Source organism: Chrysochloris asiatica, unplaced genomic scaffold (genome assembly GCF_000296735.1).
Source record: "Chrysochloris asiatica unplaced genomic scaffold, ChrAsi1.0 scaffold00078, whole genome shotgun sequence".
Taxonomy (NCBI): Eukaryota; Metazoa; Chordata; class Mammalia; order Afrosoricida; family Chrysochloridae; genus Chrysochloris; species Chrysochloris asiatica.
The window spans coordinates 4,771,844-4,787,033 of NW_006408596.1; the positions used below are offsets into that span (position 1 = coordinate 4,771,844).

Here is a 15,190-nt window from a genome sequence, read left to right on the forward strand (position 1 = left end):
GGTACTACAGCTGTATCTAGAAGGCACATAGGTACTACAGCTGTATCTAGAAGGCACATAGGTACTACAGCTGTATCTAGAAGGCACATAGGTACGACAGCTGTATCTAGAAGGCACATAGGTACGACAGCTGTATCTAGAAGGCACATAGGTATGACAGCTGTATCTAGAAGGCACATAGGTACTATAGCTGTATCTAGAAGGCACATAGGTACGACAGCTGTATCTAGAAGATCTAGAGGTAGTACAGATGCATCTAGATGATCCGTAGATATTACAGCTATATCTAGAAGACACATAGGTACACCAGATATATCTAGACAATCCATAGCTACTACAGCTGTATCTAGAAGTCACATAGGTACTATAGATGTATCCAGAAGATCCATAGATAACTACAGCTATACCTAGAAGAGTAGTGACAGGTAAGAAAACTTAAAAGGCATTGGAAGTTGGAGGGTAAGGACCTACTCCGCACCCAATTGTGATATCTTTCTCTTCAGTCCACAGAGGTTGAGAAATTCTTAAAACAATCACTGTCAGGGTGAGAGTCATGCTCCTTGGTCCAGAACTTGTCATGACAGTATGTACCGTCACTCAGCAGCAGTACTCACGAAGACTGAGAACACTCCCTGGTTTGTGGCCTCCACAGCTGTGGCCAGTTGTCAAGTGATAGCCTAGATCTTGGCTGACAAACAGGTCATCAGCCTCATCAGATGGTACCTGGATGCCCAGTAAGGGGCCCAAAAAACCCAAACCAAACACTGCCATTGAGTCAATTCCAACTCATAGCAACTCTTTAGGACAGACCAGAACTGGTCCTTAGGGTTCCAAGATGAAAGCTTTAAAGGAGCAGACAGCCTCATCTTTCTTCCATGGAGCAGCTGGAAGATTTGAACTGTTGACCTCTCAGCAGTCCATTACTTATCCCAAGGCTGCTGATGGTAAGGGACACCTCCCTCAGAAGACTCTGCCTTTGACCTATAACAGGAAGCATCATCCTTTTCCAAGAGAGGGGAGTGGCCGTGAGGTTGTGGGGCTGGCAGCCTAGCTGCCCTTGGCTGGTTCACAGTGTAGCCTTGTCAGAGCTCTCAGCAATGGAGCATGGACACTGGGCAGTCCTTCTGTTGGCTAACATAGAGACAGAGAACAAGACCAAATTTCAGTGTCTGGTTTCATCTACAAAAGCAAATTTTACAGTGGTGTGAGCGTGGGAAGAGAGTGATGGAGGAACCATGGTTAATATTTGTGGTCCATGCACCTCATTGTGTATAACCTTTACCGAGTATTTTCTGTGTCATGAAACAACCAGTCAGCATAAGCATCTTCAGTAGCAACTGAAACGTTTCCTTGATTTCCCCCAGCAGTCCAAGGAAATGTCCTCAGTGGGCTTCATTTTAGTCACTAGACCTGAACTGGCTGGTGACTGACCTTTAAAGCCAATCAGCATCACCCAGGCAGAGCCCTCCACAGGCCCCACACCTGGAGCAGACGGACAGTGCTTTGCTAGGGGATAGTGCGGGAGCCACAAGGATTCAGCAGGAGAGGTTAGTGTCCCAGCCTCAGGCTACGGTACCCAAAGCCCAAGTCATTCCCTGTGGTGACAAGGGCTGAGGACACTGGACAGCATTTGAGAGGCTCTGAACTGTCAGGCCGCCACTCTTGTCACTGTAAAAGCCCAAAAGAAACACGGCTGCTTCTTGGACTAGAATAAGACTCCCTGGGATCCTCTTTTGGGAGCCCAGTGACTCCATAAGGTAAGCTCCACAGCTGGCTCCTCAGGAGAAAGATGAGGAGGCTTTCTGCTCCTGCAGAGATTTACAACCTTAGAAACCCTATGCAGGTTGCTATGAATAGGAATCCACTCCAAGGCTGTTAACAACAACAAGGTGTTTAGACCAATGGAAAGGAGCCCTGTTGGCATGGTGGTTAAAGCATTTTGCTGTTCGCCAAAAGGCTGGTGGTTTGAACCCACTAACCACTGTGAGGGAGAAAGAACGGTGTGGCAGTCTGCTTCTGTAAAGATGACAGCCTTGGGAACCCTGTGGGGCAATTCAGTGTTCTGTAGGGTCACCGCTATGAGTCAGAACTGACTCTGTGGCAGTGGGCTTGGTGGTTTACCTCCCAAGGTGGGGCTGATTGTGAAAACACCAAATTTAAAAACCAGAAGCTCTGGGAAGCATGTTGGCAGGGCAGATCAGTGACAACCCACCCCATCTGCTAAGAGTTAACCAGCGAGGAAGGCAGTTCTCAGAGCACACGGCAGGGGCACACTGCAGCCACAATGGTGACGCTCACACTTTCCCAACTCTTGAGGTTTGTCAGACTCAGCAGGAGGAGGGGGCGGCGACCAGAAGGGAAGCACGAGGGGGTGAGCCCAGGAGCGGCTCGGCTTCCCCGTGGGCTCAGCAGACATACCGTTGATGATGCGGGCCACCCGCCACAGCCGCAGCAGAATCAACAAGCCAAGAGCCTCGAACTCATGCTCCCGGAACAGGAGAACGATGTCAAGGATGAAGGAAACCACCACCACAATGGCATCCAGGATTTCAAACTTGTGGTGAAAGAACTCCATGCGGAAGACAAATATCTTAAAGAAAACCTCCATCATGAAGAAGGTCAGGATGGCGATGCTCATGTAGTGGAACACCTGGAGGGGTAAGGAGCCGCGGTCAGGGCAGGGCGGGGCTATGAGCAGGGCTGGGCCAGGTCACACAGTCAAGCTGACCTCAAGAGCACCCGTCCAGTCAGCAGGGGGAGAACTCACTTGTTCAACAAATAGTGAACTGCTGGGTTCTAGGTGCTATGCTCCGTGCTGGGATACAAGGGAGACACAAGTGTGGCCCCTGCTCTACTCTTTGAAGGGCACTCAAGCAGTATCTGTCAGAATGAAAATCTAGATACCCTTTGGCCCAACAATTGCACTGTTGTCATTAAGTGCCATGAAGTGAGTTCCGACTCACAGTGACCCTGTATAGTGTTTGAACGGCCAGCCTCGCAGTTAGCAGTCCAGTGCTGATGCTATGGCAGGCACCACCTCAGGACTCAGTTACCCTGCTAAGAATTAACAGCTTAGTTCACACATGCACACAGACTGGTAAGGATATTTGCTGCCACATTAGTTGTAGAACAAAAGAGTAGAAACAATATACGCATCTATCGGAAGGCCCTCATCAGATGAATTATGGTACCTTAATATGGAACACTACCTAAGAGTTAGAAAGACCATGCTGTCAGACCCATGTGTACTAATTAGGAACAATCACGCTGGTAGGTTTAAGGGTTCCCCACTGAGGTTTATAAACCCCACTGAGTCCTCACTGGTAGTGATTGGTGGTTGTGTGCCATGGAGTCGGTTCCAACTCACAGCAACCCTGTACAGGGTTTCTGAGGCTGTAAATCTTTATGGGAGCAGAAAGCCTCATGTTTCCCCCACGGAGCAGCTGATGGTTTTGAACTGCTGACCTTGTGGTTAGCAACCCAACATGTAACCCACTACACTACCAGAGCTCTACTGAAATTCTCACTAAAGAGACCATTAACCTTTCCAGGGCAGGCATACGAATAAGATAAAGACACATTTCTAACTGTGTCTTTAAGTCTATGTAGAGTTTGTAGTTAGCCTTGCTTTGGTGCAAAAACGGCTCGAAGCTTTTTCGGTGATTTAAAAACTGCTTGTACAGCAGTGAAGGGTATGGGTAGTATCGAAGGATTTGTTTCAAGTAGGGACTGACTCAGTCATTTCAAAGTCAGGGTACGTAGCAGCTGTCCATAGTCAGATGTTTGTACAAAGACCATGGGCATCTTATGTCAGAAAGTAAGGAGGTACTCCCAGATTTCTGGAGTCCGAGGGACAGCAGTCAGTTCAAAGAGACTCACAGTGAGGACATGTGGTACAATTTGAGCATCAAACAGTGACTATGATTGACTGTAATTCACTGGTAGACCCTGAGTCTCTGGTGACACACACAATGTACACACGCAGACAGATGCTCATGCAGATAAAGAAGGAAATCCTTCTTCATAGAAAGAGAGAAGATGAGATGAGGAAGGGAGCCTTCCGCATCCTCCTCTTTATCACCATCCCCTGCCTGCTGCCTTCACTGACCCAAGAAGCCTCATCAGTGGAGGCGACTGGGCAGAGCTCTGTGTGGCATCCAAGTACAGTAGCAGTGGACAGAATGGTGCCCACTGCTGAGAAAGGCATCTCTGGACAGCAGGTCAGCTCATCATTCTAGTGGGCCCCTGACATGAGGGCCTCCTTGTGATGCAATATGAAGGACAAGCCCATGGAGGGAAGGCCCCCGGGCTTCTTGGCTCTGCCATGCATGCAGTTATGTTTAACACAGCCCACTTAACTTTGTTCAGGGTGTTACAATGCTTCTAGATAGAAAGTGACACCCCCCGAGTTCAGGAGCAGCCACAGAAATGTATCCACACACCAAAGGGAAGGGTGCATTTTGGCCAGGACAGGGGTGCGTGGACATTATCTACGCATGCGTGGACATTATCTGCCCCACTCTGTCCAGCTTTGGTGTGGACAATAGAAATTAACTCAATGGATGCTGACACAGTACCTTGGCAGCATAGTTGTTCCTGTCGGGCTGGATGATCTTCAAGTCCAGGATCAGTTCAGCGAGCACCAAGAGGGCATCCAGCACGACCAGGCAAATGATGATAACCTGTGGCAGGAGAAGAAGGCAGAAACTGTGAGGCCTACCAGGGACTCTGCTTTCAGTTACAAGTGCTGATCTGGAAACATTTGATTCATACTATGTGGTAACAACATCGAGGTTAGAGGAGGTCACTCACTGTCTGTAGGCTGAGCACTCTGCAGAGAGCCTGGGGGACCAGCTGTCTCTCCCACAGAGAAGCCTTCCTTCCCAGTGTCCTCTGGGCCTGCTTCCTTCCAGCAGACTCTGCCTTCCGTGTCCTCTTGGAACATATCTGCACCACTCAGTTACCGACAGCAGCAGCAGCAGCCGACCCCTCAGTCATTACTAGTTCTTTACTTCCCCATTCACTGTTTGTCAAATAGCATCTCTCAAATCATCCTGCTAATTCCTTGTTGTTGTTGTTGTTATGTGCCGTGGAGTCGGTTCCGACTCATAGAGACCCTATACAGTGTTTCCGAGGCTGTAGATCTTTACGAGAGCAGAAAGCCTCATCTTTCTCCCACGGAACAGCTGGTAGTTTCGAACTGCTAACCCTGAGGTTCGCAGCCCAATTCGTAACCAAATAACTATTAAATTTCTATTTCCTACAAGGGTATGCATAGAACTGATATCCCAGCCTCAGTGTTCTGAGCCCTGGAAGGTATCTCTGGGGACTGCCTGCTTTAGGTGACGGGCAACAGCAGTCCCCTCTGTAGAGACAGGACACTTTCTGCTCAGAGACATGAAACACCCAGCCCTCAGCATGAATGTGCTCAGGAGGGTGTAGGAGACTGAGTCCTGGATTTCTGGAGAACTGAAAAGAGCAGCAATGGGAAGGACAGTCTCCCAGGCAGCCTTCTACCATGTGTCTGGGTGGGCTTGACAGAGTGGCATGTGAGTGGCCTCACTAATGGTGGTCGGATGGATGGTGGGCTAGAGGTGACTGCGTCCGGTTGATGGTGTAGGAACTGCAGCCATGGGAAGAGTCCTGAAAGACACTGGGCGGCCCCTCTCTTTCCCCATTCGTTCCAGACCATCACTTACTCCTGCCAGGACCTTGGTTTTTTTACATGCTCAGTTCAATATATGTTGACCTCTGAAAATTAATCTGCCATTATCTTGGCAACATCTGTAGTTTCAGGTTTAAATGAAAAAGCTCACGTCTATGCCTCAAGACTATTGAACCTTTTGACCGTTTCAAAACTTAGCTCTGATTATTGCAGTAATTAAAGTATTTTATGGTGTGACTTATAAAAACTGCATGGCTAATTGTTTTATAATGAAGTTTTCACATGCACCCATTGAAGCCTCTGGTATTTCCTTTTCCATCTTTGGTTTTATTTGAGCTAAAGGGGCTGAGAGCTCATTTGGTCTAGTACCATGGCCCAGAGATAGTAAGAGACACACCCAAGGGCCTCAAACGGTGACACCAGGGCCCAACCCATTCTGTCAACTAAACCCAAGGCCAAATTTGCCCGTTCAGAATGCTGGGAAGCCAGAGCAGCTGGTAATTCCAAATTCTCCCTGGCACCGCTGGCTGAGCTGAGCCTCAGAGCTTAGTGTAATGGGGCAAGGGCTTCAGGCAGCTGGTTAAATCATGGGATCTTGGGAGCATCTCAGTACCGAGAGCCTTTCCAAATATCAGCGCCCCTCCAGGGAGAGTAGGACTACCTATATTTTCTGTTCCAGAGGAACTATGGGAGCAGTGGCTGAGGTAACAGCAAATAGGTAAAAACAGAGGCTCACCTCACAATTTAAACACAGCATTGATGTATGACCGGCCATTCAATTCAATTGCATTCTAGGTACACACCCAGAAGACTGGAAAGTGGGGCCTGAGATACATACATGTTCATAGCACTATTCACAGGAGCCAAAAGGTGCCTATGACCCAAATGTCCATGTTTCATCAACAGCTGAAAAGGTCAACAAAACTTCGTCTATCCATACAATGGAGTTTTACTGAGCCATAAAGGGATGTGAAGTTCTGACACATTCTACTACCCAGGGAACCTTGAAATTATGTCCAGTGAAATGGTATGACCCCACTTCATCACAATATCTAGACTTGGCAAATGCAGAAAGAGCGAAGTTAATTAGTGGTTATCAGGCTGGGGGAGGGGCATGGGGACTACCACTGAAGGGAGACTGGGTTTCTTTTGGGGGCAATGGAAAACTGTTGGGCCTGGTGGTGATGGTTGTAAAACATGGTGAATGTAATCAATGTTACTAAGATGTACATGTAAAAATGGTTTATGTGGTAAATTTTGTGTGTGTATTGTTGTTATTAAGTGTTGCCAGATCGGTTCCGACCCATAGCGACCCTGTATAGGGTCTACAAGGAGTGGGTGGTGGGTTTGAACCATTGATCTTGTGGTTAGAAGTCCAGTACTTTATATAGGTTTGGTGGTGGTTATGTGCCCTGGAGTCGGAACCGACTTATAGCAACCCTGTATAGGGTTTCCAAGGCTGTAAATCTTTATGGGAGCAGAAAGCCTCATCTTTCTCCTGTGGAACAGCTGGGAGTTTCAAACTGCTGACCTTAAGGTTTGCAGCCCAATTCATAACCACTACATTACCAGTGCTCCTTACTACATATATATATATATTTCCTTATATATGTATATATTGGTATATGTATATATTGGTATATGTATATATACACCAATATATGTATACGTTGGAAACCCTATATAGGGTTTCCGAGGAGCGGCTGGTGGGTTTGAACAGCCAACCTTGCATCTGGCAGTCCAGCGCTTTTTCTATAGCGCCACACCAGTAGATGCTTAATATGCAATTTTCAAATCAATGAATAACCATCTTTATGTATGTGATGACAGTCAGTCTTCTCTTTTCTCAGTAGGAGGGTCCCCAGGGGTCCTAGCTCAGGGTGCCAGCCCCTAGGAGGCTAAGTCACCCTGTGACCTAGCCAGGGGTGGTGAGAACCCTGAAGAGGGCGGTCCAGGGCTCCCTCTTGCAGCTGGAAGGAAGTTGGCTCCTTCCTTCTGTTCCTGAAATTGAGGGTTTGGGATTTCAATCCCAACAACTTAATACCACGTTTCCTTTCCCATCACAGCCACAGAGGGAGCGAGCTGATATGCAGGCAGGGCTGGCCTGTTGCCTTGTTTCAGTGTTTTAAGCCACATGAGAGGAAATAAAAGACCCAATTAAATGTTTTTTTCTGTTTTACCCTGGAACAAAGTCAGCGGTGGAGACACAAGAGCAGAAGGGTCATTCGTCAACACTGAGAGGAATGGTTGATTCTGGTTTAGGAGGAGGCTAACTTCAGTGTTCCCAAAATGGCACCATTCCAGAACTGGACCAATAGGAGCTTCACGCTTCCTTAAGGTCACTGGGTCTCCTACATTCTCCGGGGACTTTAAACATGTTTCCAGACTCTGGCCTATCTACCTCAGGGCTGGGGGCAGAGGTTCTGTGAGGGCTGGCCAGACTCAACCTGTATCTGCTCTTTCCAACTCTGAGGCGGGACAGACACTGACCCCAGTAGACAGCTGCCAGTCTCGGAAGTCCCACATAGCCACACCTTGAGGCCAGCAGTGGGTCAAAATCAGGTGGCCATTTCTGGGATCACATCACAAAGGAAGAGGGTGAGGCCTGTGATGATGAGTCTCTGTGTGGAATGGGATTCTTAGGCCTTGTTCCCCTCAAAACCGGCTCTCACTGTTTCTGAGAGGAGCTCTTCAGTTAATTTATTGTGTTAAAAGACACGTAAGGTAACATTTACCATTGTAACTATTTTGAAGCGTACAGTTCATTGCGGCATGAAATGCACCCACCGCATTGCACCATTCTCTATTTGTAAAGCATCTTTGTCACCACAAATGGAAACTCTACATCCATTGTTAGCATCCCTCCCCCACGTTCCTCCTCTCCAGCTTGTTCTCTCCCTGGACATCTCATAGAAATGGAATCCTAGACTTTGTGCTCCTTAGTAACCGACTTCTCTCAGAACAATGGTTTCAAGGTTCACCCATGCGATAGCGGGTATCAGGACTCCATTGCTTGACATGACCGAGTAAGAGTCCATTGTGTGGATACACCACATTTTCTTCAGCAGCTATTTGTTTGTTGCTGGATCTTTAATGCTCTTTTGGTTCTCGGTCCAGTGCTTACTCTATGGAGCCACTGAGCTACTACTACCCCTTTAATGGTCTTTTTATTATGAAATGTTTTCCCTCAGACATCAGAAGCTCTGCCCGTTGTGTGCCTGGTGTTGCGTGGGGCACTTGACACATCGATGGCCCCACCCGGCCTTATGAGCCTGTCTCAGAGCTCTGCCCCACCTACCTGAAACCTGTGAGAACTGAAGAGCTTCCGCAACGTGGCCCTGAAGTCTCGGAGCCGCCTGGGTGCTGGGTCAGGGCCAGCAGCAGCACTTGGGTCAGCAGCTCTGCCCTCCTCAGTGGAGGCCGGTGTTGGTGGCTGCTCCTCCTCTTCCTCCTCCTCATTCTCCCACTTCTTATAGTTGATGTTCCAAGTGTGGTAGTCGTCCCCAACGACAGTAAAATGCCTCAGGAACTTGCTCATCCTCTCGGCGGGCGCCACCTTGGGCCTACGGGTGACTGCCTAAGGGTGCAAAAGGGAGAGCTTTAGGCTGGGTGGCCCTAAGAGCCTATAGGAACGTTCTGACCCCACGGTGCTCTGATGGGGAGAGAGATCAAAGCTAGGCCAGGCCGCAGGGTAAAGATGGTCCTGGGCTGCTCAGAGCAACACAGGAGCTCAGAGACCATGAGGTCACGGTGGTTTCTTGTGAGTTTATTTTTGGAATCAGTGAGGCAACAGGAAACTGAGACCTACCAGGCCTGTGTCTGTGGTCTGGCTGGCAGTAACCAATGGAATTGGTTCTATACCCTGTCACAAAATACCTAACACAGGCCCATGTGTAACTACCGGAAGAGCTGGGCCCCATGGTTCAGAGACATCACAACCTGAAAAACTGGAGGTGAGAGTTAGCTAGGTAGGGGTACGGGTGCTGAAAGTAAAAGTTCCCAGACTTTCACCAAAGCACAATGAGACCCCTCATGTCACGAATTGGTTCTTGGAAGGTGAGTTGACAAATCGACTTTTTCACATTCAGTCAGTGACGTTTTTAATACACTATGGGCAGTTGTTTAAAGAGAAAAGGTGTTGAAGCAAAAGACAAATAATTCTCCTTTTGTCCAATTTACCCTCCTTAATATTACAATTTTTATAAAGCAAAATGATGAAAACTTTCTGGTATTAGTGTTTGTTGGGTTGTTGTGAGGTGTTGTTGAGTTGGTTCAGATTCACAGGGAACCTGTATAGGGTTTCAAGAATTGCTGACTTTGTGGTCAGCAGTCCAGTGCTTATACTACAGTGTGCCACACACCAGGACTCTCACTGCAAGAAGTATAAGAATAGGCAATAGGAATAGTAGAAGAGCAAAAGGGAGCTCCCAAAAGATCTGTGTCCCTGAGTAACTTGGGACATGATGGTGGTAGTATTATAGATCAGAGGTAGGATACCATCAACACGACAAAAACTGATCCCTACCTCATACCACTCACAAAATAAATCTCAGATGCTCTAGCAATAAAATAGAGCCTGGTGATGCTGTATGATATGCACTAGGCTACAGACCACAAGGTTTGTAGTTTGAGCTCACCAGGAACTCCACAGGAGAAAGATGAGGTTTTCTGCTTTAATAAAAAATTTAAAGCCGCGGAAACCCTATACAGGGTTTCTATGAGTCAGAACCAACTTGATGGCACTTAAAAAGAAAAACAACAGTGAACTATATAAATGTATAAAACAAAACTTTGAAGCTTTAGCATAAAATACAAGGCAAGTGATGAAAGGAGATGGGTCTCATGATACAACAGTGAATAAATGTTACCAGGACTGACTGTGAGGGTTGGAAATGTAAAGGTAGACGTCTTGTAGCAAAAGGAAGGGAGTGGTTGACTTTGCAGTCCAGAAGCGGAGGTCCCTGGGACCATCAAGGGAGAAGAGCATAGTGCAGGGACCCTACCCAGAGAAACAGTGACAACAGAGATGGAGGCAGAGAAAATGACGTTGAGAGTTGGAACAGCTGGAGACTCTAGACCCAGAGAGGGAGAGGAACTGTATGTTGATGACTGAGGGGCAGGCTTGCGGGGTATAACCTTTGTTTGTTTGATGACGCATGGAGGGATTGTTTAATCATGGCAATGAAATGATATACGATAGGATGAAACTAAAGCTAATGCTCTCCCATTAAACTATCATATAATTCACAATAAAACATTAAAAAAAAAAAAAATACAAGGCACGTATCTTCCAGACCTCAGGACAGGAAGAAACCACTTCAAACAAAAAATACAAGGGAAATCAACAGATTGGACTGCTTCAAAATGACAAGTATTCGTGAGACCAGCCCCCAACAAATAGACACCCTACAAGGTGAAAATACACACCATAGATTAGGAGAAAACATTTGCAATGTATTTCATAGACAAATACTTAGTTTCCAGAATATATAAGGAAATGTTACAAAGCAAAAATATTGGGCAATGCCTATTAAAACACAGGTCAATGTAAGAGGAAACCCAGATGGCTAAGATGCTCACCTCACTAGTACTCAGAAAAATGCAAATTAAAGTGACCGTCACACATCTTGTCATTTCTCATCTGGGTGAGGGTATGACACAACTGGGTCTCTTGAACAAGGAAGATGGGAAAATCTACTGGTACCATCATGCTGGGAAGCAATTTGCTGTTCTATCGACGAGATGAAGTTGTGCATATCCCACCTAATGACTGAGTAATTCCATCCCTAGATAGTCTCCAAAGAGAAACCTCCTCTATGTGCCCAGATCAGGGGCATGTTCAAGAATGTTCATTGTAATCACTGAAACTGGAAGAGTATTTTTAAAACCACCTGCATGTTGATCATTGAAACATAAATGAATGATATCTTAACCTTTATCTGTTCATGTGATGGAATACTATACAGCTGTCAAAATGAATGGATATCTCTATATACCACTGATGAGCTCCACCATCTACCCCCTCAGCAGTACTGGACACATGTAAAAAGGAAATCATTCCTTTTTCTTCAAACCCCTCCTTCACTTGGCTTTTGGAATGCCATATATTTCTGGTTTTCTTCCTATCTCAAAGATCGTTCCTTGCCAGCCTCCTCCGTTGGATCCCTAAAGAGGAATGCCTTACATTCAAGTATTGGTCTTACATTAGTATTTCTGGGGCTAAGATCTCAAGGTTGGTTGTTTAAACATACCAGGCACTCCTCAGAAACCCTATACAGGATTGGTATGATTCGGAACTAAATGGCATTTAACAACAAGAACTCAGACCACCTCTCTTCTCCAAAGTCCCTAGGGGATCTCATTCACCCATGGTTTTAAATACCATCTCTACATTTAAATACTATTTCCAGTCCCTGCACTCCAGAAAGGATTTCTAACTGCGTGCAGAACATCACTCCAAGATTATCTAATGGCTCTGTTACACCCACCATGTCCAAAGCAGAACTATTCATTCTTCACGTAAACCTGCTCCATCTCAATTTTATTTTATTTGTCCAGTTCCTTAGGCTCCAAACTTTGGGATCATTCTTGATCTCTTATTATCTTATTAAACATTTTCCCAACTCCTTGGAAACCCTATACAGGGTAGCTCAGAGTCGGAACTGACTAGAAGGTTCCTAACAACAAAAAATTCTGTTAGCTTTGTCTTTAAACTACATTCCCAAAAGGACCTTTTCTCCCCCTTCACTGCTATTCCCTGGTCTAAGCCAATCATCACTTTGTATTTCTTGCTTGAATTACTTTAGTAATTCCTCCTTTCCTGTTCCTCATATGCATTCAGCAACCAGAAGAACTTTCTAAAACATACACGAGACCATGTTACACTCCTGCTTAAACTCCTCAAATGGCTTTCCAGCAGACTTAGTCCCTCTCGTCCCAGATGTCTGCACGGCTGGCTCACATAAGTCAGGCTGAAGTCCTCACGTAAGTCAGGCTTCGACTTACTTTGCACCTCCCTCTGAGACACCTTGCTGGGTCAGCTTCCAGGCATACTCCATCCCCTTCTCCTGCTTCATTTGTTTTTCTTGTACTTAATTGCTCTCTGACAACACATCAGAGATTATTATCTAATGTTTATTAACTCCTGGTGTGACACTGTAGGATCAGCACTAGACTTCAAACCACAAGGTTGGCAGTTCAAAACAACCAGCTGCTCCTTGGAAACCCTATACAGGGTTGCTATGACTTGGAACCGACTGGACAACATTTAACAACAACAACAATCTATCTTCTTTACTAGATATCCAGTGCCTACAACACTGCCATGCACTAAACACTCAAAAACATGCAAATATTTGCTAAGTGACTAGAAGAATACAAATGTTGTTTGTTGTGATGTGCCATCCAGCTGGTTCATACTCACAGCAACCCTATGTACAAAGCACTGCCCGGTCCTGCATCTTTCTCAAAAATTTGCTATATTGGAGTCAATGTTGATGGTACTGTGTCAATCTATCTCATTGAAGGGCTTCCTCTTTTTTGCTGACCCTCCATTGACCAAGCATGATGTCCTTCTTCAAAGACTGGTCCCTCCTGACAACATGTCCAAAGTATGAGGGATGAAGTCTCACCATCTTCGCTTCTAAGAAGCATGCTGACTATAGTCCTTTCAAGACAGATTTGTTTGTTCTTACAGCAATCCATGATACCTTCAGTATTCTTTGCCAACACCATAATTCAAATGCATCGATTCTACAGCCTTCCTTATTCATTGTGCAACTTTCACATGCACATGAGGTGGCTGAGAATACTATGGAGCACCTTAGTCCTCAAAATAACCTCTTTGATGAAGAGACAGATGTTGTATAAGACCACAACTGTAAAAAGTCAAGAAAAGGTTTTCAGTCTGTAACAGTCATTCTATGATGGTTACCAGGGGTGAGAGGGAAGGGAGAGTTAGTCACTGGGGTAGAGTATAGACAAGCGCTAACTTGGGTGATGGGGAAGACAGTTAAAAAGAAAAAAGTACAAAGAAGCAAAAAGGAAAAATTTTTTCTTCATGTATTAGAAGGGAAACAATGCATATTTATTCCCTCATTGGGAAATTTCCTGAAAATTGAAAAAAAGCAAAAGGAAAGAAGGAAAAAAAGAAGAAGTAAATAGAGTAAAAAAGATTTGGAAATGGATGGTGATAATGGTTGTGCAATAAAAGATATATAGTTGGTGTCTCTGGATTGTAAATGTAAAGATAGTTGAAATGGCAAGTTCTCACTTTTAAAAAAAGTATATATTTTTTAAGAAAATAATGTGCCCAATGCAATACGTCATTTGATTTCTTAACTGCTGCTTCCACGAGTATTGATTATGGATCCAAGAAAAAAATGAAGTCTTGGACAACTTCAATCTTTCTCCATTTATTGTGATGTTATTTGTTGGTCCAGTTGTAAGAATTTACATTTTCTTTACATTGAGATGGAATCCATACTGAAGATTGTAGTTATTGGTCTTCATCAGTAAGTATTTTAAATCTTCTTTGCTGCCAGCAAACAAGACTGTGTCATCTGCATATCACAGATTAAGGAAGTCTTGCTCCAAACCTGATGCCATGCTCTTCTTCATGTAATCCAACTTCTCAGATCATTTGCTCAGCATACAGACTGAGTAAGTATGGTGAGAGAATACAGCACCCTGATGTATACTTTTCCTGATTTTAACCTATTCAGTATCCCCTTGTTCTGTTCAAATGACTGTCTCTTGGTCTATGTACACTTTCCTCATGAGCACAATTAAGTGCTCTAGAATTCCTTATCCACAGTTTGTTATGATCCACACAGTCTAAAGACTTTGCACAGTCAATAAACTACAAGTAAACAACTTTCTGGTATTCTCTGCTTTCAGTCAAAATCCATCTGATGTCAGCAATGATATCCATCGTTCCACAGCTTCTTCTGAATCCGGTTTGAATTTCTGGCAGCTTCCTTTTGATGTACTGTTGCAATCATTTTTAAATTAACTTCAGTAAAACTCAACTTGCATGTGATATTTTAATGATACTGCTTGATGATTTCCATATTCTGTTGGATCACCTCTTTGGAATGGGCACAAATACAGATTTCTTCCCATCAGTTGGCCAAGGAGCTGTCGTCCAAATTTCTTGGCATAGGCAAGTGAGCACTTCCAGCGCTGCATCAATTGTTTTTTGCAACATTTCAATGTGTATTCCACCAATTCATGGAACCTTGTTTTTGCCAATGCCTTCAATGCAATTTGGACTTCTTCCTTTGGTATCATTGGCTCTTGATCATATGCTACCTCTTGGAATGGCTGAACATTGATCATTTATTTTTAGTACAGTGACTGTATATTCCTTCCATCTTCTTTTGATGCTTTCTGTATCAGCCGTTTTGCCCATAGAATTCTTCAATATTGCAAGTTAAGGCTTGATTTTTTTCCTTCAGTTCTTTGAGCTTGATAAATGCTGAGTATTTTCTCCGCTTTTGGTTTTCTAACTCCAGGTCTCTGGAA

The 15,190-nt window shown here is 45.1% G+C and overlaps 1 protein-coding gene across 1 annotated transcript in view; it reads right to left on the reverse strand.

Moving 5' to 3' along the window:
- The window catches only part of HVCN1 (hydrogen voltage-gated channel 1), a 36,035-nt gene that overhangs the window by 1,067 nt on the left and 19,778 nt on the right, over positions 1–15,190 (reverse strand). The window contains exons 2-4 of the mRNA XM_006865420.1: positions 8,964–9,242; positions 4,578–4,682; positions 2,419–2,650 (exon numbers count right to left, since the gene is read on the reverse strand). Coding sequence (XP_006865482.1) covers positions 2,419–2,650; positions 4,578–4,682; positions 8,964–9,242 — 616 coding nt within the window. The remainder of the gene's footprint in view (positions 1–2,418; positions 2,651–4,577; positions 4,683–8,963; positions 9,243–15,190) is intronic.